The sequence below is a fragment of the Saccopteryx leptura genome, chromosome 4 (assembly GCF_036850995.1).
Source record: "Saccopteryx leptura isolate mSacLep1 chromosome 4, mSacLep1_pri_phased_curated, whole genome shotgun sequence".
NCBI lineage: Eukaryota > Metazoa > Chordata > Mammalia > Chiroptera > Emballonuridae > Saccopteryx > Saccopteryx leptura.
In genome coordinates, this window is record NC_089506.1 from 23,483,389 (window position 1) to 23,510,964 (window position 27,576).

The 27,576-nt window shown below is 44.1% G+C and overlaps 1 protein-coding gene across 1 annotated transcript in view; it reads right to left on the reverse strand.

The window, feature by feature from the left end:
- Window positions 1-8,981: 8,981 nt before the first annotated feature.
- GSR (glutathione-disulfide reductase) overlaps window positions 8,982-27,576 on the reverse strand; it is a 44,804-nt gene continuing 26,209 nt past the window's right edge. The window contains exons 8-13 of the mRNA XM_066380285.1: window positions 23,320-23,406; window positions 22,130-22,288; window positions 18,553-18,664; window positions 14,630-14,761; window positions 13,419-13,552; window positions 8,982-9,918 (exon numbers count right to left, since the gene is read on the reverse strand). Coding sequence (XP_066236382.1) covers window positions 9,769-9,918; window positions 13,419-13,552; window positions 14,630-14,761; window positions 18,553-18,664; window positions 22,130-22,288; window positions 23,320-23,406 — 774 coding nt within the window. The 3' untranslated portion in view covers window positions 8,982-9,768. The remainder of the gene's footprint in view (window positions 9,919-13,418; window positions 13,553-14,629; window positions 14,762-18,552; window positions 18,665-22,129; window positions 22,289-23,319; window positions 23,407-27,576) is intronic.

Genomic DNA, 27,576 nt, shown 5'->3' on the forward strand with positions numbered 1-27,576 from the left:
TGGAGTGTGTCAGAGTTGTGGCTGTCTTTTCCACAATCATAATCCAAAATGGCAGCATAGCCTGAGTTCAACTATTCTGTAGCTGTCATTTAATTTCTTAGTACTGGTTACTCCTCAAGTTACTTAATCTGTGTTGGTTTTCTCATCAGGAATAATTGTACTATCACAATTGCTCTGACACCTTGAGAAAATGTAACTTTGAATAACAATATAAATATAGTAGGGCCCTGTAGGGCTAACAATATAAATATAGTAGGGCCCTGTAGGGCTAGTAGTTGCAGCTGTCATCGTGGCCTTGCACATACAGGTTCCCATTAGATTCGGGCAGATGGTAAAGAAACAGTGGAGCCAAAAAATGGAGGGCCATCCTTTATTAAAGTCTTGCACCGGCTGACAAGCAAACACACAGAGAAAACACTTCCTTCTTCATTCATTCAGAGCTCACAAAGCTACTGACATATTCTCCAGTTCCACAACCAGGGGAATCTTTTCCTGTTCCTTCTAGAATCAAAGGCCACCAGTCTCAGCTGAGCTCACCAAAGCCCCTCACCTCTGGTTCCCATCTGCACATCTTCTCCCTTCTCTCTGCACAAACTCTGCAAAAATATGGCTTTCTCCCTTCTCTTTTAAATACTTTCTGACTCAAAAACCTCTCCTCCAGCAAACATTAGCAAGACAATGGCCCTTCCCAAGCAGGAAGGTAATTTGCAGTTTCACAGATCACATACCTGGCGCTGCCCAGAGCCATTTTTTAACACTAAAAGTGAGCAAACTCAAAAACTACAAATTTTACAAACTCATTTGCCCAACAGGCCCCGAGGTTTTACAACCCAATAAAGCCAGAGACTAACTGGCAAAAACTTGGCAAGGTGTAATGGGAAGAAGGAGCACACATCAAGTACAAAAATAATTCCAAAGGTTAAACTCAAGAAACATGAGCCAGTATCAATTAATTTTTATTTCATCATTCCTTTCTCCAGGGATTATATAAATTCCAGTTCCTCATACCCTTATAGGATCAGTTCTATCATTCTACTGGCTACCTTATCAATGAGTGAGAGACTTAGTATACAAATGGACAATAGCTGGACTATCAATGATAATAAAACTCTGACTCACATAAGTAAGGTGACCAATCGTCCTCCTTTAGGGAGGACAGTCCTTTTGTAAGTTCCGTCCTCCCTCGAAAAGTGTCCTCCTACATGTCCTCCTTTTTGATATTGGAAGACTAATCTGTAAATGTCCGTATTTCATCTTATGCAGAGTCAATCCATTGCGTGTGATGTAATGTATTTGTATCTAAATGAGTACTTTTTTCTTACAATTATTATTAAAAGTTAACAGGCATGTAAGCATAATTACAATGTAAAAAATGTTTTTATTATGCATTTATCATATTACAGTGTATTATTGTTACAATGAATAAAATGTTTCTTTTATTTACGATATTGTTTCTTTAATTTATTTTTGTCCTCCATTTCATTGTAACAAAGTTGCTCACCTTAACATAAGAAACCAAGCCACAGTTGTAGCCAGATGGCTCAGTAGAGAGAGCATCATCCCAGCACACAGAGATCGTGGTTAGATCTGCACATCTGAGAAGCAGCCAGTGAGTGTGCAACTAATGGAACAACTAAGTGGAACAATGAGTTAGTTGATACTTCTCTCTCATATCAATGAAAAAATTTTAAAAGAAAAAGAAACCAAGCTACAAACTTTGCAACAGTCAGCTCAGAATAATCAGGTTTTGCTCAAAGGCTGCCAACTTCCCTGATTTAGATACACACTGCAACACACACATGCACATACACACTCACACCAGGACTAACCAGAGAAAACCCAATATGTTTCCCAAACCAATCACGTAGACGCCACTTCTAGTTGCTTTACCTCCAGCTTCCCCTTCCAACAAGCTTTAATCTCAACATACAAAGAGCATCCTTTTTCTTCCTTCTCACTATACAAGCATACCTCGTCTTATTGCACTTTGCTTTTTTGCACTTCACTGGTGTTGCATTTTTTCCATATTGAAGCCAATATCCTCCACCAGCAAAAAGATTACAACTCTATTATTGCCATACTCGCTTTAGTCTGGTGATCTGGAACGGAACTGCTATGTCTCCGAGGTATGCCTATAAGGCTTCCCCCCCTTTCTGGTTGCCTTACAGGCTCTACCAAACACAAGGGATGGTGGCTGACTCTCTTGCTATAGCAAGACTTTGTAGTCTCTGTTCTCATTTAAGTGGTGCTCATTTATTTTCCCTTGTGTTAAATAAAACTTTGACACATGCTCATCTAGTCATGTGAGAATTGAGCTTAATTAAAGAAGCATGCTTTTACAGAACTAGCTCTACCACCTAGAAAGCACTCGATGAACTGTTAAAAAATAAATTGAGCCTGACCAGGCAGTGGAGCAGTGGATAGAGCGTCGGACTGGGATGCGGAGGACCCAGGATCAAGACCCTGAGGTCGCCAGCTTGAGCGCGGGCTCATCTGGTTTGAGCAAAACTCACCAGCGTGGGCCCAAGGTCGCTGGCTCGAGCAAGGGGTTACTCGGTCTGCTGTAGCCCCACGGTCAAGGCACATATGAGAAAGCAATCAATGAACAACTAAGGTGTCTCAACGAAAAACTGATTGATGTTTCTCATCTCTCTCCATTCCTGTCTGTCTGTTCCTATCTATCCCTCTCTCTGACTCTCTCTCTGTCTCTGTAAAAGGCAAAATAAATAAAACTTGTTTTAAAAAAATTTTTTTTTAAATAAAAATAAATAAAAAAATAAACAGAGCTACATTGAAAATTTGAAGTTTATTTGCACAAAGATAGATTAACATCAGGCAGCCTCAAACCAAAAAAAGTTGGGAACACTCCACTGAGAGAACTTGGGGAAAAGTTTTATAGCTAAAATGCAGGAACAAATCAAAGAAAGTGTTTGATTAGCTATAGTTTAAGCAATTTTCTTATTTGGGAAAGCCTAGTTAATAGGTTGTGCTTCATAGTTCCTAAGTTTCATTTTCACAAATTCAAGTACATGGACTCTGGTTTAAGTTTCACTTTGCTTATGTAAGCTACCCAGGCATTAGAGCCACCGCAGTCTAATTAGAGCCTTCTCGCTTAATTACGTTAACCAAATGCTCAGAAGTATTCCTTTATTTCAATGTTTTGTGTCATCTCAGCCAGTTGGAACAGATATTGGACAGTTAAGCCTCCTAATGCCAATATTAGAATATGTTATTGATGCCTGACCTATGGTAGCGCAGTGGATAAAGCATTGACCTGGAACTCTGAGGTTGCCAATTTGAAACCCTGGACTTGCCTGGTTGAGGCGCATATGAGAATTGATACTTCCCGCTTCTCTCCCCTTCTCTCTCGCTCTCTTTCCTCTCTAAAAATGAATAAATAAAAATAAAGATGTTGATAATCCAAGCCTCCAAATCTCAATTGCCTCTCCTTTACCCAAATATAAGCTGTTATTATCATTGCCAACTTGAAACCCACCCCTACAGTGCCCAGCAAACCATTAAAATTATAAATGATGGATGTTGTCAACCAGTTTCATCACTCCTGTTTATAGAGCCTATTGCCTATGACTAGGTCATAATGCTGAAAGCAATAACTGAATTCATTCAAAACACTTTTGGGTGATATCCTATATTGTGAAGATAATCCTCAAGTGAAGACAAAAATGGGCTCCCTAACACAAAATTGAGACTCATGAACATGGATAAGAATGCAGTGGTTACCAGGGGGAGGGAAAGGGAAGAGAAGGAGGGGGTGGGGGAGGGGAGGGGCATAAAGAAAACCAAGTAAAAGGTGACCGAGAACAATTGGACTTTGAGTGGTGGGTATACAACATAATCAAATATCAAAATGATCTAGAGATGTTTTCTCTGAATCTATATACTCTAATTAATCAATGTCACCCTGTTAAAATTAATTGTCTAAATAAAATTTTTAAAAAAGGGCTCCCTGTATGGCCAGTAATTAAGCCATTTTTGTGTCAGAAGTACTTACACATGGACACTACAAATGAACTTAAAAAAGATTCCATTTGCCTGCTGATAATGCTGACTCTACAGCAATGACCAATTTAACCATTTCCAAACATCAGCCCAAATTATCTTGATTTCAGAGAATTCAAGATTTGGGGTTGAATACGTATTTCTATTATGCCTTCTCATCCTTGTTGCACAATATAGACACCATCTGGGTTGTTTCTGTAACCTCTAAACAGAGGTTAGGGAAGGCATACAAAAAATACCCCACTCTGAGGTGTGGGCCATGACTGTTTATAGGGACAGTTTTTGTGTCATACACAGTCTCAACCACTGATGCTTAAATAAACCTTTATTATAATTAAAACCACCTACATATCGGCATCCTCAGTATTTCAGGTCAGAAGGGTGTGGCTAGTGTCAAATTATATAAAGAATGATTCAAGCTACTAATGCAATCGCAAATATGTTATCTCATGAATGCTTATATACCTTGCACATTTTTTGACTGAGTGTGGTAGCTTACTTAGGAAAAGATAATCTGTATATTTTACAAAACATTCCTCTATCCTTACCTATCCAAATGGTCCCATCCAAAAAGAATAACTCAACATAACTACAGGATTAATTTCAATGTAAAAGTTGTTTTTACTATTTTATTTAATTATGGTAAAAATGTATAACATAAAATTTAGTTTCAACCATTTTAAAGTGTACAAGTCAGTGGCATTAATTACATTCACATTATGTAACCATCATCACTATTTCCAAAATTTTTTACTCACCCCAAATGAGAACTCTGTACCCATTAAGCAATAACTCCCCATTTCCTCCTCCCACTGCCCCTGGTAACTTCAATTCTACTTTCCGTGTCTATGAATTTGCCCTAGTTCTAGATATTTTATGTAAGTGGAATAACACAGTATTTGCCTTTTTTGTGTCTTACTTATTTCACTTGATATGTTTTCAAGGTTCATCCATGTAGCATGTATCAGTGCTTCATTCTTTTGTATGTAGTGGCTTAATTTTATATTTTAATTTTTTAATTACATAGTTGTTTGCATGAGGAAAATAATGAAACCAATTTTACCACAGGCTAATTGATATAAATAAGAATTAAGGCCTGACCAGGCGGTGGTGCAGTGGATAGAGCGTCAGACTGGGATGCGGAAGATACAGGTTTGAGACCCCGAGGTCGCCAGCTTGAGCGTGGGCTCATCTGGTTTGAGCAAAAATTCACCAGCTTGGACCCAAGGTCACTGGCTCAAGCAAGGGGTTACTCGGTCCGTTGAAGGCCCATGGTCAAGGCACATATGAGAAAGCAATCAATGAACAACTAAGGTGTCGCAATGCGCAACAAAAAACTAATGATTGATGCTTCTCATCTCTCCGTTCCTGTCTGTCTGTCCCTGTCTATCCCTCACTCTGACTCTCTGTCTGTGTAAAAAATAAATAAATAAATAAGAATTAAACCCTGGCCCTGGTCAGTTGACTCAGTGGTAGAGCATCAGCCTGGCATGTGGAAATCCTGGGTTCGATTCCCGGCCAGGGCACACAGAAGCGCCCATCTGCTTCTCCACCCCTCCCCCTCTCCTTTCTCTCTATCTCTCTCTTCCCCTCCTACAGCCAAGGCTCCATTGGAGCAAAGTTGGCCTGGGCACTGAGGATGGCTCCATGGCCTTCACCTCAGGTGCTAGAATGGCTCTAGTTACAATGGAGCAACGCCCCAAATGGGCAGAGCATTGCCCCCTAGTGGGCATGCTGGGTGGATCCCAGTCGGGCGCATGAGGGAGTCTGTCTCTCTACCTTCCTGCTTATTTCAGAAAAATACACACACACACATACACAGAATTAAGACCCTATGGCATCTCATCAACATTATAATGAAATGACAAACACAATGTTATTCAAGGATCTATTGTACCACAGACTGGGTGGCTTAAATAACAAACACTTCTGCCTGACCTGTGGTGGCACAGTGGATAAAAACATCCACCTGGAGTGCTGAGGTTGCTGGTCTGAAACCCTGGGCTTGCCTGGTCAAGGCACATATGAAAGTTGATGCTTCCTGCTCCTTTGCCCCTTCTCTCTCTCTCTCTCTCTCTCTCTCTCTCTCTCTCAAAAATGAATACATAAAATCTAAAAATACCTTGACCTGTGGTAGCACAGTGCATAAAGCATAAGCCTAGAATGCTGGGGTCACCAGTTCGAAACCCTGGCCTTGCCTGGTCATGGCACATATGGGACTTGATACTTTCTGTTCCCCCTCCCTCTCTCTCTTTCTCTCTCTCTCCTCTCTAAAATGAATAAATAAAGTCTTTAAAAATAATCTAAAAATAACAAACACTTCCCAGAGTTCTGTAGTCTGGAAAGTCCAAGATCAAGGTGCCAGCAGTTCTGGTGTCTAGTAAGAGCCTGCTTACTGTCCCCACGAGGTGGTGAGCAGAGAAAGATAGGGAGCAAGCGCTTCCTTTTCTGTTTATAAGGGTGCTAATCTCATCATAAAGGCTCCACCCACATGGCCTAATTACTTGCTAACACCATCATATTGTGGGTTAGATTTCAACACGAATTTGAGGGGGACACAAACATATAGTCCATAATAAGTATTAAATAAAATATTTTATACTAACTGTAAAGCACTCATCAATGTACAGGTAATCAGTAAATTGTGATTTTTTTTTTTTTTTTGGTAATTTTCTGAAGCTGGAAACGGGGAGAGACAGTCAGACAGACTTCCGCATGCGCCCGACCGGGATCCACCCAGCACACCCAGCAGGGGCGATGCCCTGCCCAGCAGGGGGCGATGCTCTGCCCCTCCTGGGCGTCGCTCTGCCGCGACCAGAGCCACTCTAGCTCCTGGGGCAGAGGCCAAGGAGCCATCCCCAGCGCCCAGGCAATCTTGGCTCCAATGGAGCCTTGGCTGCGGGAGGGGAAGAGAGAAACAGAGAGGAAGGAGGGAGGGGGGTGGAGAAGCAAATGGGCGCTTCTCCTATGTGCCCTGGCCAGGAATCGAACCCGGGTCCCCCGCACGCCAGGCCGATGCTCTACCGCTGAGCCAACCAGCCAGGGCAAATTGTGATTATTAAAACAACTCTCCAGTTACTCTTTGCAAAGTTCACCACTGAGCCCTGTCTGGTTAGCTCGGCTGGTTAGAGCAGGGGTCCCCAAACTTTTTACACAGGGGTCCAGTTCACTGTCCCTCAGACCGTTGGAGGGCCGGACTATAAAAAAAACTATGAACAAATCCCTAACACACTGCACATATCTTATTTTAAAGTAAAAATAACAAAACGGGAGCAAATCCAATATTTAAAATAAAGAACAAGTAAATTTAAATGAACAAACTGACCAATATTTCAATAGGAACCATGCTCCTCTCACTGACCACAAATGAAAGAGGTGCCCCTTCCGGAAGTGCGGCGTGGGCCAGATAAATGGCCTCAGGGGCCTCATGCGGCCCGCGGGCCGTACTTTGGGGACTCCTGGGTTAGAGTATTGTCCTGATACATCAAGGTTGCAGTTCACTCCCCAGCCAGGGCACACACAACCATCAACCAGTGAATGCAGAGGTCACCAATGATTTTCCAATTTCCAAATCCAATGGCCTCTATGGTAGATTGTGTAATTATTCATAATTATTCACCTCTTCTTCTTGAAGAAAACTGCATTTCCTAAGTCTCTAGGCTCAGTGGCCTCCTATGTTAGTTCTTCGTAGAAACAAACAGGCAGTGGATACCTGAGATAAAAAAATACATGGTTAGAGTAGAAGTAACTACTGAACCCTCCCCTTTTTCTTATGCAGTCACGTCCAAAATTTGGAGCCTGTGTATTGTGAGAAACCCAGCAGGTCAGCGAAGCCCAGAAACTTGACCCACTAATTTGGAGGCTGGTGGGCAAGACAGGGGGTGGTTGTGTCAGTCAGGTCATGTTCAGGTTTTCAGACCCTATTTTCTTGCTGCAATCATCGATCACATAACCTAGTTATTAATATATTAATTTTCTTTCTCTGGCATTGGACGTATCTGAAGTCAGTGCCACCACCAACTATTAATAGAAAGACATTCAGTAAAAGCTTGATGAAAGAAGTCAGCAACACTGATATTAAGGAAAGCAGAGGGAAAATTTAACTTACCGAGCTGGTAAAACCTAATGGAAATAAGGTGCTAAAGACCTGTGATTTCTAGATCGTTCTTTCAACTCCATCTTTACATTTGCTTAATGTTTCTTTATTTGACTGGTCTTTAATTTATAAAAATAAAATCTGTTTTCTCCCTCATAAGGTGTTAGGCCTTCTTAAGGCAGCTCAGTGTCAGCACCTGACCTTCCCATGTGAAACGTTCTTAAAAAATAAACTGTGGCCTGATCAGGTGGTGGTGCAGTGGATAGAGCGTCAGACTGGGACATGGAGGACTCAGGTTCAAAACCCTGAGGTCGACCGCTTGAGCACGGGCTCACCAGCTTGAGTGTGGGGTCGCTGGCTTGAGCGGAGGATCACAGACATGACCCTATGGTCACTGGCTTGAGCCCAAAGGTCACTGGCTTGAAACCAAGGTCACTGACTTGAGAAAGGGGTCACTCACTCAGCTGTAGCCCCCTGGTCATGGCATATATGAGAAAGCAATCAATGAACTAAGATGCCGCAACGAAGAATTGATGCTTCTCATCTCTCTCCCTTCCTGTCTGTCCCTTTCTGTCCCTCTCTCTGTCTCTCTCCGTCACCTAAATAAATAAACAAACTGTAAGGCATAAATTCATAACAAATTTGGCCTGACCTGTGGTGGCGCAGTGGATAAAGCGTCGACCTAGAAATGCTGAGGTTGCCGGTTCAAAACCCTGGGCTTGCCTGGTCAAGGCACATATGGGAGTTGATGCTTCCAGCTCCTCCCCCCTTCTCTCTGTCTCTCCTCTCTCTCTCTGTCTCTCCCTCTCCTCTCTAAAATGAATAAATAAATAAAAAAACTAAAAAAAAAAAAATTCATAACAAATTTTATAAGAAGAAAAGATTGTCATTTTATTTTCAAATTTTTGGAAATCATTTTCAGAAAAAAATAAAATGGCAAGAACACATACAAAAACTTAAATCTTTCATGAAACTGAATTCTTAGCAGAGGGAGGGACTTCTCTGTCTGTCCCTCTCCTGCAATCCCCTCTCACCGCCCCTCAGTGAGATGACCGGCCTCCTCAAGTCTATCCCACGTTCGCAGCACTTCATCTCCTAAAAGCAACAAATAATTTTTAATCATTTAAAACAAAAAAAAGAAATTAAAATAAGCCAGACAGGCCTCTTGTGCTATGTTTTTAGAGAAAGGACGCATCCTTAATGCAGCTTTGTAACATGCAGAGCACAGAACTGGCTTCCAAAACAACAGAAAAAGATTCTGTGCACTTGCATTATTTAAATGGGAACAGCTGCTCTCTTCTTCGATAAAAAATGATGAACTATAATCATCAAGTTCATTAACTTAACCGTAGTTCACATCGTTTTTCACTTGGGATGAGGCTGGAACCAAAACATAACCAATTAATCTAGAGCTATTAATAAAAAAACTTAAAAACATTAATTATTGTGAGAAGTGATCAAATGAAAATCAATCTTGGATAATAAATTTCAAATTACATAAGTAAATTCTATTATTTGCTGAAATTTTCAACTATCAGAAGATCCTGTTTACAACAAAAAATACATAAAGTGGAAACAGTTTAAGTAAATGTGATTATTTGGTTCATTTCAGGTCTTCTGGTCCGACTGCTAGCCACCGAGTCTCTGAGTTCTCAGCGGAGTGTGACCAGCTCTTCCGAAGAGGTAGGGTGAATGGCAACCGTGTTGTCAAAGTCGGCTTTTGTGGCGCCCATTTTTACAGCAACAGCAAAGCCCTGCAGCATCTCATCACACCCAATTCCTTGCATGTGGATCCCAACCACCTGGAGAAGAAAGGAGAAAGATCCCTAGTATTTAAAAACTTCTAAGAGGCCCTGGCCGGTTGGCTCAGCGGTAGAGCGTCGGCCTGGCGTGCGGGGGACTCGGGTTCGATTCCCGGCCAGGGCACATAGGAGAAGTGCCCATTTGCTTCTCCACCCCCCCCTCCTTCCTCTCTGTCTCTCTCTTCCCCTCCCGCAGCCAAGGCTCCATTGGAGCAAGGATGGCCCGGGCGCTGGGGATGGCTCCTTGGCCTCTGCCCAGGCACTAGAGTGGCTCTGGTCACGGCAGAGTGACCCCCCCCCCGAGGGGCAGAGTGACCCCCCCCCCGAGGGGCAGAGCATCGCCCCCTGGTGGGCAGAGCGTCGCCCCTGGTGGGCATGCCGGGTGGATCCCGGTCGGGCGCATGTGGGAGTCTGTCTGACTGTCTCTCCCCGTTTCCAGCTTCAGAAAAAAAATAATAAATAAATAAAAATAAAAAAATAAAAACTTCTAAGAAACTTCCATCTCGCCCTGGCCAGGGAGCTCAGTTGGTTAGCATTGTCCCAATATACCACGGTAGTGGGTTCCATCCCCAGTCAGGGCACATACGAGAATCAACGAACGAACGAACGAGTAAGTGGAGCAACAAACTGGTACTTCTCTCCCTCGTTCTCTCAAATCAGTAAAAACCTTACATCTCTAACGACACAGCCTGCAAGGCCCCCTGTGGTCCTGCCTCGACGTCCCTCCGTAGCCGGCTCATACAGCCCTCCCTCAGGCTCTGGGCCTGGCCAGCTTCCTTCTGTCCTGAGCACTCTAGCTGGACAATCTTTCCTCCCTCTTTTAAGGGCTAAAGCCCACTTATTCTTCGAACAGCCATGCATTCCCTCCCTACCAAGTCAAACGGTCCATCACGTGGTCTCTCCCTACTGGCATTCCTCCACCATGGTTCGATCACAACTGCGACGTTTTCCTTATTTATTTGGGACTGGACAGTTGGAGTCCACTTTCCCAGCAGACTTTAATCTCCAGATTCATCTAAAGGGAGCCCTGTCTGCTTTTGCTCCCCACTCTATCCCCATAGCCAACAACGACAATGGCCCTTGGGAGGCACTCAGTCCATACACGCTGGATGCCTGCACGAAGGAAGGACCTACAAGGGCATTTGTTTCAAATCACATTTCCCAGGGAGGTTTCTCACTGTACTTTAAAACTGAGTTAATGTTTACCGTCGGCAAATACTTTTAGGGTAACCAGTCCATTGAAAAATACTTAGAGGCCCTGGCCAGTTGGCTCCATGGTAGAGCGTTGGCCCAGTGTGTGGATGTCCTGGATTTGATTCCCAGTCAGTGCGTACGGGAGGAGTAACCATCTGCTTTTCCACCCCACCTCCTCCTCCTTCTCTCTCTCTCTTCTCCTATTCTGCAGCCATGACTCTATTGGTCCGACTGCATCGGCCCCAGGTGCTAAGAATGGCTCCGTAGACCCTGTGCCTCAGATGTTAAAAATAGCTCCGTAGCCCTGGCCGGTTGGCTCAGCGGTAGAGCGTCGGCCTAGCGTGCGGAGGACCCGGGTTCGATTCCCGGCCAGGGCACACAGGAGAAGCGCCCATTTGCTTCTCCACCCCTCCGCCGCGCTTTCCTCTCTGTCTCTCTCTTCCCCTCCCGCAGCCAAGGCTCCATTGGAGCAAAGATGGCCTGGGCGCTGGGGATGGCTCTGTGGCCTCTGCCCCAGGCGCTAGAGTGGCTCTGGTCGCAACATGGCGACGCCCAGGATGGGCAGAGCATCGCCCCCTGGTGGGCAGAGCGTCGCCCCATGGTGGGCATGCCGGGTGGATCCCGGTCGGGCGCATGCGGGAGTCTGTCTGACTGTCTCTCCCTGTTTCCAGCTTCAGAAAAATGAAAAAAAAAAAAAATAGCTCCGTAAAAAAAAATTAAAATTAAATTAAAAAAAAATAATAAAATAAAATAAAATAAATAGCTCCGTTGCAAGCTTCGGCCCCAGACAGGGGTTACTGGGTGGATCCCAGTCTAGGCACATTCGGGAGTCTGTCTCTCTATCTCTCCTCCTCTCTCACTTGGAAAAGAAGAAAAAAAATAAAAATTAAAACATTTAGAGAACATAAAATTTAGTCACAAAAATATTTTGTTTAGAAACAAATGAAGAATATACTTAACATTACTGAATGTTATACTTAAAAATGGTTAATATAGTAAATTTTATGTTATCTGTTTCTTACAATTAAAAAAGGTAATCTCAATTTAAAACAAACAAAAAAAACCCCAAATCATGTATAATATACACAAGAAACAGCCAGATTCTTAAATATCGTGATCTAAATTGAATTTACCACACCCGTTTCAGGTGGTCGCAGGAACTTGATTATTACTCCTCTCCACTTCCCGTTTCTTTATTAGACTGTCAGGTAGTGTTGATCAAATGAAAGAATGATAAATGGTATGAAGAAATAGCTGATATGAAGAGATAAGTAGGGGCCGTTGATCCAACATCTGGAGAGCTTAGGCTACCAAGGTACATTCAGGGTCAAGAAAGAGTGACCTTCCTTTTTCTGCCAAACCACTTCCTTCCTTCTCCTTGCTCTGACTCCCTGAGTCTGTCAATCCTCAGTGACACTGACTTCTTCTTATTCTTTCTTCTTCTTTTCCAAGTGAGACGATGGGAGATAGAGAGACTGGCCAGGGCCAATACTGACTTCTATAAGCCAGGACCACACCTTGTGGCTTTTGGAGTACAGCGCCACTAAATCAAATACAGACTATGCTCTTTTTGATAGGAGTTGGAAAAATACATCTGAATCTTCAGTTAAGCCACTGTCTCCCTCATGGAGCTCTATGTTCCCAAGGTTTGGTGCTAAGTTGCATTTCAATATTTAATACAACTTGTAGAAAAGCCCAATAGGCTGACCTAATACTGAAACAAAACCTACTCAAAAATCCTGTTTCCAAAAACCTGTTCAAATTCAAACCAGTATCACAAGAAGCTACCACGTCACACCCACTAGGATGGCTATAATAACAAAGATCCTCAGTGTTCTCCAGGGTGTGCAGGAATTGGAACCCTCAAACACGGCAATACAAATGTAACATGGCAGGCACTTGGGGAAACACTTTAGTAGCGCCTCAAAAAGTTAAACCAAAAATAAATAATTTTACTGACTAACCTTTCTCTTCCTCACTGATTGGTTATATTAAATTTCTCTTGCATTAAATTCTTAGACATAATAATAATTCTGAGTTACCTTCTAGCCTATAGGTCAATGACAGCTTTCTGCAGTTTCTGACCCTTCCCCCTAATGTTTGTGGTGGAAGCTTCTTTCTAAATGAAATATAAAGAACCTCAATACACAAACAGATAGATAAAAGTGGGACCACAGCAGATGAATCAGAAAAGGCCTAACTACTTGGTCGCCTCCCTCTCCGTACTACCAAAATGACCCGATCCCTAAAGTCACTTTTTTGATTTAAGTCCCTGTTTAGGTTACTGGGTATTTTCCCATACCTACCTTCTCCTCTTTCTTAGCACAGACCATTTTCATCACACATTTTGTTTTCCTTTTAGTAACTGCATGATACATTGGAGTAAAAGTGGTTGAATAGGTCTTCACATTTTCTTTTCCATATTTAGAAATGGCCTCATCTGTAATGTACAGGGGAAAAAAAGCATTTGTCAAATAACTAAACAATTCCACTGACCTATCAAAGAAAGAGCAAGAAATACAAAACTTCAATCAAATCATGAAGAAATGCCACACTCACGATGACTCACGATGAGCGAAAGTCTACAAACTAAACTATGTGAAAGAAAACAGGCTGAGAATTTTGTCTTTCAATTAAAGGAGGCCAAAAGGGTATAAGAACTGAAGGCAGTGAATTATCCTGCACTGAATGCTAGACTCGAGGGGGAAATGTTAAAAATGATGTGATCTCAGGTAACTGGCGAAATTTGAATAAGGTCTAAAGTGTAGATAATATTGCATCAATTTAGATGTTCTTATTTGCCTGACCAGGCAGTGGCGCAGTGAATAGAGCATCGGACTGGGATGCAGAGGACCCAAGTTCGAGACCCCGAAGTCGCCAGCTTGGGCGCGGGCACATTTGGTTTGAGCAAGGCTCACCAGCTTAGACCCAAGGTCGCTGGCTCAAGCAAGGGGTCACTCGGTCTGCTGTGGCTCCCTGGTCAAGGCACATATTAAAAATCAATCAATGAACAACTAAGAAGCCGCAGTGAAGAATTGATGTTTCTCATCTCTCTCCCTTCCTGTCTGTCTGCCCCTATCTGTCTCTCTCTCTGTCCCTGTCTCTGCCACAAAAAATAAATAAATAAATGTTCTTATTTGAAAATTGTACAGTGCTTCTGTTCAGGGAACAGCGTGGTCACTGGAAATAGACACTGAAGTGTGTGTGTTTGTGTAGAAAGAAAATGATAAAGTGAGAATGTTAAGGGTATACAGGAATGCTGTGTAATATTTTTATGACTTCTCTTTAAATTTGAAATTAGTTCAAATAAAAAAGCCAGAAAAAGTCAGAGACAAGGTGGTGTGGGAGAAAGAAATGATACTCCAAAGGGGCAGCACAGTAGTTGGGAGGAAACGAACTGTGACAAGAGGCTAATGAGAAAGGAGCGTAAGGACCAAATCTGAGGTAGATTTAGTCAGTTGACCGACACCTCGTCCAAAGTTGGAAACGTAAATGAGCTTCATTTTTAAATACCTACCTTCTGTGAGCCCCACAGTGCCAATAGGGGGGTGGCTGAAGACCACCGTGGGGATATTGTCATAGTCTAATTTGGAATCTTCTTTGCATTCAAAAAGTCTATGGGCAAGTTTCCGGCCGGCCGCTATAGCAACTGCAAAGATATTGTAAAATCAGAGGTTAGCTTTGTGCTTATTCTAGAAAATATTTATTGATCTTAGGGAGGAAAGCAGAAAGACAGAGAGAGCGAGAGAACACCGATTTGTTGTTCCACTTATTTATGTAATCATCGGCTGTTTCTTGTATGAGTCCTGACTGGGGATCAATCCCGCAACCTGGACATACCGGGTCAACGCTCCAACCAGCTGAGAACCCATCCCGGGCAGCTTGCTTCTCATTGTAACACAGCAGAATTCTTCTAACCATCTAGCTATCTGACTTAACATACTAGTCCCGACAAACTTTTACTCCAGTGCTCATTATACTACCTAGTTCAGTATAATGAAGACATATCAATGTCTTAGTTAACAATTCAAAATAAGCAACTAATTCTATAATGACCAAAAATGAAAAAAAAAAAAAAAAGACACATTTACAAGTTCCCAATCACCTGGCAGTTACCTCCTCAGTGAGGATATTAATTTCTGATATAATATTTATGGAGCAAACTCTTTTAGTGTTGAGCATCTTCAGTTCTACTGCATAACCATACTCAGTTCACACTAATATTTTTTAATATTTATTTTAAAAATTATTTTAGTTTTTTAAGTTAACTTTTATTTTTTAAAATTATTTTTAAATAATTAATTTTACAGAAAGAGGAGAGAGAGGACAAAGAAAGAAGCATCAACTCACACTTGCTTCACCTTAATCGTTCATTGACTACTTCTCATATGTGCATTGACCAGGTAAGCCCAAGGCTTCAAACCAGTGACCTCAGCATTCCAGATCAACGCTTGATCTACTGTGCCACCACAGGCCAGTTAAAAATTATTTTATTGCCTGACCTGTGATGGTGCAGTGGAAAAGTGTCAAACTGGAACTCTGAGGTCACCAGTTTGAAACCCCAGGCTTGCCTGGTCAAGGCACATATGGGAGTTGATGCTTCCTGTTCCTCCCCTCTCTCTCTCTCTCTAAAATTAATTTTAAAAAATTGATTACAAATTTTTTTTTATTTCTTGTTTTTTTAAAGTTTATTCTCCTTAGCCTATTTTTATTCCTAATAGTCTTTTAGAATGAATGCCTGAGTTCATTGAAAGCATCAATTATTAATTTTACTGATTTCAAATTGACAGGGTTTTTCCTTTTTCCAAAATAAGGTATCAGTAGGATACATAAGAAATTTCTTCACTTCACCATAATTTTCTCTCTCTTTTTTTTTTACAGAGACAGAAAAAGAGTCAGAGAGAGGGATAGATAGGGATAGACAGACAGGAATGGAGAGAGATGAGAAGCATCAATCATCAGTTTCTTATTGCAAACTCCTTATTTGTTCATTGATTGCTTTCTCATATGTGCCTTGATCATGGGCCTTCAGCAGACCGAGTGACCCCTTGCTCAAGCCAGCGACCTTGGGTCCAAGCTGGTGAGCTTTGCTCAAACCAGATGAGTCCGTGCTCAAGCGGGCAACCTCAGGGTCTCAAACCTGGGTCCTCTGCATCCCAGTCTGATGCTCTATGCACTGCACCACCACCTGGTCAGGCACTTTACCATAATTTTCAACTGTTAGATTATGTTCTAAAGTTTTTGAAGCTTTGTCTGTTATTTGGCTTTAGTTAAGAGAATGTCCTAAAAATGCTAAAAGGCTTTGGGTGTCTAACTGGGGACATTTCTATTCTGAGGTAAGACCCAGGGCCATTTTGGAATGGCCGGTAGGCCCCAGAGGGGTATGGAGTGAAAGCAGATGGAGAGGTGGCGATAACAGAAGTGGGACAAAGAGTGTGCAAAGGTGCCAATGCACTCAGGACACAGGTTGATGTAGGGGAGTCAGGGGAATGTACAACACTGAGACAACCTTGGTTGTATCAAGATTAAATTGTCCTGGGCCCTGGCCGGTTGGCTCAGCGGTAGAGCGTCGGCCTGGCGTGCGGGGGACCCGGGTTCGATTCCCGGCCAGGGCACATAGGAGAAGCGCCCATTTGCTTCTCCACCCACCCCCTCCTTCCTCTCTGTCTCTCTCTTCCCCTCCCGCAGCCAAGGCTCCATTGGAGCAAAGATGGCCCGGGCGCTGGGGATGGCTCCTTGGCCTCTGTCCCAGGCGCTAGAGTGGCTCTGGTCGCGGCAGAGCGACACCCTGGAGGGGCAGAGCATCGCCCCCTGGTGGGCAGAGCGTCGCCCCTCGTGGGCGTGCCAGGTGGATCCCGGTCAGGAGCATGCGGGAGTCTGTCTGACTGTCTCCCCGTTTCCAGCTTCAGAAAAATACAAAAAAAAAAAAAAAAAGATTAAATTGTCCTATAAGAATCCCACACCAGGCCCTGGCCAGTTGGCTCAGCAGTAGAGCATTGACCTGATGTGTGGAATTCCCGTGTTAGATTCCTGGTCAGGGCACACAGGGGAGATGACTTCCCCCTCCCTCTTCTCACTCTCTCTCTCTTCCACTCCTGCAGCCATGGCTTGGCTCAATTGATTTGAGCGCATTGGCCCTGGGCACTGAGGATAGCTCCCTGGAGCCTCCACCTCAGGTGCTAAAAATAGCTCGTTTGGGAGTAGCCCCAGATGGTCAGAGTACTGGCCCCAGATGGGGGTTGCCGGGTAGATTCCAGTCAGGGTGCAAGGAGTCTATCTCTGTACCTCCCCTATTTACAGTTAAAAAAAAAATCCCAGACTAAATTACTTTTCCCCAAAGCTACTTCCTTCCACTGTCAACCACATACAACTCAGATTTTCTTTCTTTTTTTTTTTTTTGTATTTTTCCGAAGCTGGAAACGGGAGAGACAGACAGACTCCCGCATGCACCCGACCGGGATCCACCTGGCACGCCTACCAGGGGGCGATGCTCTGCCCCTCCGGGGCATCGCTCTGTTGTGACCAGAGCCACTCTAGCGCCTGGGGCAGAGGCCAAGGAGCCATCCCCAGCGCCCGGGCCATCTTTGCTCCAATGGAGCCTCTGCTGCGGGAGGGGAAGAGAGAGACAGAGAGGAAGGAGAGGGGGAGGGGTGGAGAAGCAGATGGGCGCTTCTCCTGTGTGCTCTGGCCGGGAATTGAACCCGGGACTTCTGCACGTCAAGCCAACGCTCTACCACTGAGCCAACCATCCAGGGCCTCAGCTTTTCACTTACAGCATTTTTCAGAGGTTGATCATCTTCATAAAAATTTCAGCAAAAATGAGTATTATTCAGAAAATGTTAGACACCCAAACAACAGCTATGTCAATACATTATTATCATTTTGATGACATCAACACACTCATTCACCTGACCAGGCAATGGCGCAGTGGATAGAGCGTCGGACTGGAATGCAGAGGACCCAGGTTCGAGACCCCGAGGTTGCCAGGCTCATCTGGGTTGAGCGTGGGATCACCAGCTTGAGTGCAGGCTCATCTGGGTTGAGCGTGGGATCACCAGCTTGAGTGCAGGGTCACTGGCTTGAGCATGGCATCATGGACATGACCCTATGGTCACTGGCTTGAGCCCAAAGGTCCCTGGCTTGAGGCCTAAGGTTGCTGGCTTGAGCAAGTGGTCACTCACTCTGCTATAGCCCCCCCCAGTCAAGGCACATATGAGAAAGCAATCAATGAACAACTAAGGAGCCACAATGAAGAATTGATGCTTCTCATCTCTCTCCCTTCCTGTGTGTCTGTCCCTATCTGTCCCTCTCTCTGTCACACACACACACACACAGAACGACACTCATCCATTTAACTTTGCTTACGTTGATTTGACTGAACTGCTAACCAGTTTTATATAACACACAGCCTCCCTTACCCACGAAAAGAAGAAACATTACCTGGAGTAAGAAGAGCTCTTCCACACACATCCCCAACTGCATAGATGCCTTTTACAGTAGTATTCTGGAATTCATCAACGATGATGTGACCCTTGTCGTCAGTCTGAATCCCCTGCAATTGTGAAGGAGCATCATGTAAATACTTGGCCTACCTACAAAAAATGGCAGATCAAATCTCGGGATCTACCTCATTTCAACACCTCTTTAGCCTGAATCTCTAAGAACCACAAGAAGAAAAACATCTCAGCAAAGTGGCGAGTTTCATATCTTTCGCTTGATTTAAAAGGGGAAATATTTTATCCAATTTTGAGGTATTTTAATAGGATTTGACTTTGCAATATACAACTCAGCTGGCCAGGTAAAGTGAAAGGGAATCACTCAACCACCAGACGTGCTACTGGCTATCCCGACGGAGTCCACCTGCGACAGTGCTTCCCAGCCTCTCCGCTGCAGCACTGCTCCGGAGTATCCCGATGGAGTCCACCTGCGACAGTGCTTCCCAGCCTCTCCGCTGCAGCACTGCTCCGGAGTATCCCGACGGAGTCCACCTGCGACAGTGCTTCCCAGCCTCTCCGCTGAAGCACTGCTCCGGAGTATCCCGATGGAGTCCACCTGCGACAGTGCTTCCCAGCCTCTCCGCTGAAGCACTGCTCCGGAGTATCCCGATGGAGTCCACCTGCGACAGTGCTTCCCAGCCTCTCCGCTGCAGCACTGCTCCGGAGTATCCCGACGGAGTCCACCTGCGACAGTGCTTCCCAGCCTCTCCGCTGAAGCACTGCTCCGGAGTATCCCGACGGAGTCCACCTGCGACAGTGCTTCCCAGCCTCTCCGCTGAAGCACTGCTCCGGAGTATCCCGACGGAGTCCACCTGCGACAGTGCTTCCCAGCCTCTCCGCTGCAGCACTGCTCCGGAGTATCCTCACTCAGCCTCCCCACTGAAGCACTGCTCCGGAGTATCCTCACTCACACCCTAGAGGCGCACAGCCCGAAGCACTCAACAGAAGCAGATCCGTCTGAAGCTAACCATTTTAGCTTGAAAATCCAAGCAAACGGTGCATTCCACTCTCAGACATACTGCTGTTTCCTTTAACCAAAAATTTCCCCTCGTATATTAAGTTGCACTTTTGCTCCAAGATGTGGCATGCTTATCTTGTGGCTTTCTAGCTCCTAGGCGTATACAGGTGTATACACTCCCGTGTGAGAAGCTGAGAGACAGCAGAAGCAGGAAGTGGGCAGCTGAGTGGTTAAGAGTGTATCACCTCTGCAGCCGGACAGAGCTGGGTTCAACTCCAGCTCTGCCATTTCCTCGCTATGAGACCACGGATAACCACCTATTTACCAACAAATAGTTGAACTTCTAGGACAAGTGAGGCATTAGCCTAGTCACTGTGAATACAGCGGTAAATAATACAGATATCCTCCTGTCCCCATAGAGTTTACAGCCATGAATTATTTATTAGCTCTGTGCCCTTGGTCTCTTCATTGTTACAACTCAAAGAGTTGTTGACAAGATTAAATTAGGTTAGTAACATGTTGACAAGACCTACACAAAGGAGTCATTCCATCTGCTTTACAAAAATGTATCTTAACATTAAATGAGATGAAAAATTTTGCCTTGTTTAAAAAAAAAAAAAAGCACATATAGTTGAAAACTGGACCTGCCAATGCCTATGTATGTATAAAGGCAAGTATCTCTTAACGTGTAAAAAGCTGAATGTCTAGATTTGTAAATATGAAATAGTTTCACTAAATTTCACTGAGCAATATTAAAAACAAGTTAAACATCTCCCTGGAGATAGACAGACAGATAGATAGATATAAATGCTGAAAGTATCTTTCATATAGAAATATAAAAGGAACCTACATTATAACAAATATTAATTAATATTAGAACATAAATATATACTTCTCCAGAGGATCCATCAAATGTATAAACCTCAATCATATAATATATCTATTATTACTAGTAGAATAGTATAGCATTCCAAAAAAATCATGACCACCACCATCAATACTTACATCAATGCTTACACCACAATAAATACAACATTTATTTATACTTTTAGTGATAATGGGGGGGAACAGAAAGGGACGACAGACAGGAAGGGGGAGAGATGAGACTGATCAATTCTTCATTGCGGCACTTTAGTTTTTCACTGATTACTTTCTCATATGTTCCTTGACCGAGAGACTACAGCAAAGCAAGTGACCCCTTGCCCAAGCCAGTGACCTTGGGCTTTAAGCCAGCAACCTTTGGACTCAAGCCAGCGACCATGGGGTCATATCTATAATCCCATGCTCAAGCCAGCAACCCCGTGCTCAAGCTGCTGAGCCTGTACTCAAACCGGATGAGCGCATACTCAAGCCAGTGACCTCGGGGTTTTGAACCTGGGTCCTCAGTGTCCCAGGCCGATGCTCTGTCCACTGCGCCACTGTCTGGTCAGGTGTGTTAACACTTATTGATTTTATAAGCCAGGATCTCAGCTAATTACTTTGCATGCACTTTCCCATTTACTCTTCTCTATAACTCATGCAACAGGTAAATAAGAGAACTAAGGTTCAAAATTAGGTCAAACTCTGGGACCCACATCCCATGCTACTCTACTAGACTTTCCTTCAAATTATAAAAGCACAAATAAGAATGCTAATGTGGCCCTGGCCAGTTGGCTCAGTGGATGAAGCATCGGCTGGGCGTGCAGAAGTCCCTAGTTAACTCCTGGCCAGAGCACACTTGAGAAGCAACCATCTGTTTCTCTTCCTCTCCCTCTCCCCGGTCTCTTTCTTTACTTTCATAGCCAGTGACTCAACTGGGTCGAGCATCAGCCCGGGCACTGAGAATGGCTCAGATGATTTGGGCATTGGCCCCAGTTGGGGGTTGCTGGGTGGATCCCGGTGGGGGCACCCGGTGGGAGGAGTCTGTCTGTCTATCTCCCCTCCTCTCACTTAAAAGAAAGCTAATTGTAACACTGGTAGATCAGCATCATATCTGTTCCCACCCCCCAGTGTCACGAAGTCCAGACAATTTACACACCCAGCTATTGAGATTAGAGGTACAGACAATAAGAAATAATTACAGGGCTTTAAAGAGACAAGTATCGGAGTAAAAAGGTAATCTGTAAGAAAGAGGCTAGCCATGCCCTGTTAGCTCAGTTAGCGGGAGCATCGTATGGAAGCGCAGAGGCTGCCGGTTGTATCACCCGGCACATACAGGGCACATCCAGGGCACATCCAGGGCACATACAGGGGCAGATGGATGTTCCTCTCTCTCTCTCCCTTTTCTTATTAAAATCAATAAGTAAAAAAAAAGAAAGAAAATTAAAAAGAAAGAGGCCAGTCAGAAAATAGTTGGCAACCGAGCCTAGAGGTGCCAGGGACCTGATCTAGGGTGATGACACTAAAAAGGGAAATCTTTTCAGTTCAAAGCAGCAGCAATGGGATCTGATAACAAACTAGATGAAGGAATAAAAAGAAAAAAATCTAATAGAACCCACTGAAGTTTTGAGGGTCTGGGTGAGTAGGGGGAACACAAGGCTACTAAGAGACTCAAGGAAGTGTCAGGCAGAGTAAATCAGCTTACCACTTTGTTTAAATTCAGGCCCCAGGAATTTGGGACCCGCCCAATGGCCCAGAGCAGGCAGTCAACATCTGGAATCGTGGTCAGGGTGGGCTTTCTATGAGGAACTGAGGCAACCACATCGAGTTCCAAGCCGGAGGAAGTCTTTCTCACCTCCCTGACCTATTGGCATATAAATAAATGTGTTAATTGTGCAGGAGGGAGGAAGAAAGAAAAGCAGACGGGGAAACTAAAATTCTTAACATTTAAAACCTCCCCACTGAATCCCACACATGAATCCTATGTGCGGACACATTTACTTCCATCCCAAGGCCACCAACACGAGCACTCCCAGAAGCCAAACTGTTTCTCAGTTGCCCCAAATCATCCAGCCAATGGCCAGAAATGTCAGCGCACATCACCCTCCTAACGCTTTGGTTTAAAAACAAAGTATCCAAACACTGTATCTTTAAAAACTGTGATAAGAGTTTAACTCACAGATCTAAGGACAGTGATTTGCACATCTGGAGTGTGGGGAAGAGGAAAGGCACAATCACTGCTTCTCCCTGGACACTCTTAGCCAGAATGACAGGGGGCGGGGGCTGTAATTAGGTCAGGAGACTGGAGCCCAAGGCCAGTTTAGTGAGGGTCCCAAATGATTCTGATTTGGATCCCACCGCCGATCTAGCACCTCACATTCACAAAGCATATTCACACTTATATCAGTTGACAAGGCCTATGGTGAAAGGCAAAACTGCGAGGAAAAACAATCACTTTTCCCAGGCTACTGGGAAAATTCTGAAAGTTAGGTGATTCCCTGAGAAGTAAAACACTTTGTAATTCTCTCCAATCTGCAAAGCCCTGAGAGGGCGCGTCTTAAAAACAGACTCCATAATAATACTTCCTGAAAAAGAAACCAGAACAACAGTGATGTTCAATAAGCCATCTCAGCACAAAAAAAGGTTTAGTTCTAACAAAACTAAATTCAACTTGCAGATTTCTAATCTTTTATATCTTGACTTCACTAATACATTAATGAGCACTACTAGCATCTTAGAATCAAGAAGAGAACTGGTAGTACGCTATAGACAGGAATAACCTGACCGCGGCAGACAGGCAGTCTGTATTTATAAGACTGATGGGCGGAGCGGAAGCTCCCAGGGTGACCCACGACCAAGGCCCGGGGCTGTAAGCGTCCCCCGGGCCCGTCATACCTGCGAGTACTTCAGGACCTCCACGCCAGCATTCTCCAGCTCTTCAGTGCAGTTGGAACTGATCATCGAATCAAAATTCCTAAGTACCTGTATACACACAGGGGCAGCAAAGGAAAAAAAGTTGATTAAAGACATGCTACAAACGTGGGAGGAAAATTTCAGTATCCTCCTCCCTCTTATCTTCATGGCCATATTGTGAGCACGGTTTTAATAAACCTACTTTAATAAACCTGCATGACAGCTGACTTCACCAACCCCTGTTTCCGAGTTCGGCAGACCGGCAGCCTTTAGGACTCCTCTGCCTTCGCCAGGTCCCGTCCTCCCTAGCTTGTCTCTCTTTCCACACGTCCAGTAACCAGAAGTTCTTTCCCAATTCAGTCTTCCAAGGCCAGCATTCCCTCTTATCAAGGAAGATTCTCTAGCAAAATCTTATTTCGCAGAAAACCAATAGCATCATTATGGGAAAAAATAATTTTTTTTTGTATTTTTCTGAAGTGAGAAACAGGGAGGCAGACTCCCGCATGCACCCGACTGGGATCCACCTGGCACGCCCACCAGGGGGCGATGCTCTGCAGTGGAGCCATTCTAGCGCCTGAGGTGGAGGCCATGGAGCTGTCCAAAGGACCTGGGCCAACTTCACTCCAATGGAGCCCTGGCTGCGGGAGAAGAGAGAGAGAGAGAGAGAGAGAGAGAGAGAGAGAGAGAGAGAGAAAGGAGAGGGGGAGGGGTGGAGAAGCAGATGGCGCTTCTCCTGTGTGCCCTGACTAGGAATTGAACCTGGGACATCCACATGCTGGGCCGACGCCCTACCACTGAGCCAACTAGCCAGGGCTGGAAAAGAAAATTTTATACTAGTCTTCCTATTTTAAGATCTCAAACCAGCACTCTCTCTGGAGCACACCTCCCTTTCCCCCTCTTCATCCCCCAGGTGAGTTTTCTTTGCCTTTCATTCCCCTAAACTCCAAGGGCCCTTCTTTTGCCTCTGCAACTTGCTTCCTGAGCCCGTGCAGCTCAGCCAGCTCACTTCTTCCATCCCTGTGATTTTCTAAATAAAGTTTTACTGTTAAAAAAAAAATCTCAAAATATAAATATGAAATCCACTCCTAACAAAGTTCCCGACAAAGTTGAAAACATTGTCTCTTTTCTTGAATGCTAGCTCTTGTTCTAGAGAACATCTGTCTGTCCATCCATTTATCCACTTACCCTCAGCTCCTTCTAATCATCTTATGGCACAGGAGATATTATCCCCATTTTTTTTTTTTCAGATGAGGAAGCTGAGGCTCCAAGAAATGGAGACTCTTAGAAAGTTCTAGAGCCAGGTTTGAAATTGAGCTCAGCCTGCTTTTCCAGATCAAGTTCTCTCATTACATTTTGCACTTCCTTCTTCCACGCCATAATCCTGGAGGCCATTTAAAGGCACTGGATCCACTAAGAACTGACCATTGTGTGCCTATCAGGGCAGAAAATTTCTGCTCCATTATCCCTGACAGGACTATAGCCCCTGGGAAGGGGCAAAGGACATGGGAGAACAAAGGTATAGAAAGACATACTCTTGCCACTTGTCAGATCAGTTTATAGTGTCACTAAATGGACAACAAATAGGACCTCTTCAAATTCTCAGAATCAAGGCTTGTTAATCTCCCCTCCATATTTATGGAAACACATAATTTCTTTTTTTTAATTAAGTGAGAAGCGGGAGACAGGGAGGCAGAGACAGACTCCCACATGCACCCCAACCCAGATCCACCCTGCAAGCCCTCTATAGGGCAATGCTCTGCCCATCTGGGGTCGCTGCTCCGTTGCTTGGAAACCAAGCTATTTCAGCACCTGAGGCAAGGCCATGGAGCCATCCTCAGCACCCGGGGTTAAACTGAACCATTCAAGATATGGTTGCAAGAGGGGAGGAGAGAGAGGGAAAGGGGAGAGAGAGGGAAAGAGAACAAGACGGAGAGAGGGGGGGAGGGGGGAGAAGCAGATGGTCGCTTTTCCTGTGTGCTCTGACCAGGAATCGAACCCGGGACTTCCACACACTGGGCTGACACTCTATCGCTGAGCCAACCAGCCAAGGCCACGTAATTTTTTTCTTAATTGAGTTCAAGATACCAAGTAGAGGTGGGAAGTTCAGGGCAATTGGTAAGTTATATTTTCCAAGGCACTTACATATTCTTTAACATTGGTGTTGTAACAATATTCTCATTTCACCTTTTTCGCAACAAACATTCACTTAGTCTTTGTCAGAATACTACAATTATTTTAAATTAGTAGACACACAATGAGTGTCTACTTTGTGAAATTTACACTGAAAAATGCTGGGAGGACATAAATATGCATATGGACACCTCTGTTCCCTTTCCAGGGTAAGGAGAAAGACATGTAACCCTTGCAAGCTAAACTGAGGTCAACATCGTAAATCAACTGGTCATTCTATCAATAAATATATATTAAGCTGTACTATGTGGAAGACATAAAGTATTGGAATAAAAGACGGAATAATAATTAACTTAAAAAATGTGTAGGAAAGGTGGTTTATAAGAGACAGAAATTATACAGAAGAGAACAGGGAAGGTTCCATGGAGAATGTAGTATTTGCACCAAGATCTGGATGGTTTGGGAAAGGAAAGCACCTTGAATAGAAGAGTCCGTACAACTATAAGGAGATGGGACCCGGTGACAGGTGGGGAATAGCAGGTAGGCCAGTTTGAATGGAAGAAATCTGAAGAAATGAACTGGGGCTAGAGAAGGTTCAACTCCTTCTGGACAACAGAGGCCATGTCTGATGAGACTGCTTTTATGAGGGCTCAGTATATACTTGGAGTGATGCTCACACCTCAAAAATCACAAGAGTAGGCCCTGGCCGGTTGGCTCAGCGGTAGAGCGTCGGTCTGGCGTGCGGGGGACCCGGGTTCGATTCCCGGCCAGGGCACATAGGAGAAGCGCCCATTTGCTTCTCCACATCCCCCCCCCCCTCCTTCCTCTCTGTCTCTCTCTTCCCCTCCCACAGCCAAGGCTCCATTGGAGCAAAGATGGCCCGGGCGCTGGGGATGGCTCCTTGGCCTCTGCCCCAGGCGCTAGAGTGGCTCTAGTCGCAGCAGAGCGACGCCCCGGAGGGGCAGAGCATCGCCCCCTGGTGGGCAGAGCGTCGCCCCTGGTGGGCGTGCCGGGTGGATCCCGGTCGGGCACATGCGGGAGTCTGTCTGACTGTCTCTCCCCGTTTCCAGCTTCAGAAAAATACAAAAAAAAAAAAAAAAAAAAAATCACAAGAGTAGAGCAATATGCCAAGAAATATATTTATGGAGAACTTGGTGATGATAATGGTGGTGATAATGACAGAGGTGATAATGACCCTGGGGATAGGATGATCAGGGTGATGGAAGAGGAAGAGGAGGAAGAAGATACTCAGTGCAAAAGGCAGACTTTGGAAAGAAAGTGAAAAAAAACATAGTTTTTCCCACACATTATAGGTGAAAGTCCATCCTAATTCTTTTTAAGGTATGCAGCCTCAAAGATGGTAATAGTCACAAGGAGATCATGGAATTGATAATGCAGATTTAACAGTCAGCTGAACTAATTAAAGAAGGCAAGGACTCTAATGAGATCTAATCATCAAGCCTCTTTCAAACAAAAGACGACACAATTGAAGACAAGTAAAACTAGTAACAACCTAAGATATATAATTAACCTGTGGAACCCAGTGTTACTGGATAGATTAACGGATAGTATTAAGTACAGTGGTAAGATCTGACAGGCATTTGGTACTCACATGAATAAGCAATGATTTTACTATCTAATATCCCCAGAAATAAGTATCATTATCATCTGTTAATTTTTACTTAAGTTGTTAAATAGCTATTCTTTGCTTGCCTTTATGAAGTTCCATGAATATGAGAATCATACAACTTTGAGTTAATTAGGAGCCATGTGAATTCTATAGTATAACATCTCTGATATACGAAATGGAATTAACAAAGCCTCTTGTGGGCTTAAAAGAAGGTTCAAGCAGTTGATCTAGGAGTTTTGTTTACTTTTTTTCTTTGTGGTAAAAAAACGCATACCATTCAATTTACCAGCTTAAGCATTTCTAAGTGAACAGTTTCAGAGTGCTAAGTATATTCCCAATGCTGTAGCCATTACACAACTCCCCCTTTCCTCCTCTGCCCCCGCAACCACCACTCTGCTGTTTCTCTGAGTCTGACTACCCTAGCTAACTCATGTAAGTGAAATAATACATGTCTTTTTGCACTTATTTCATTTAGCATT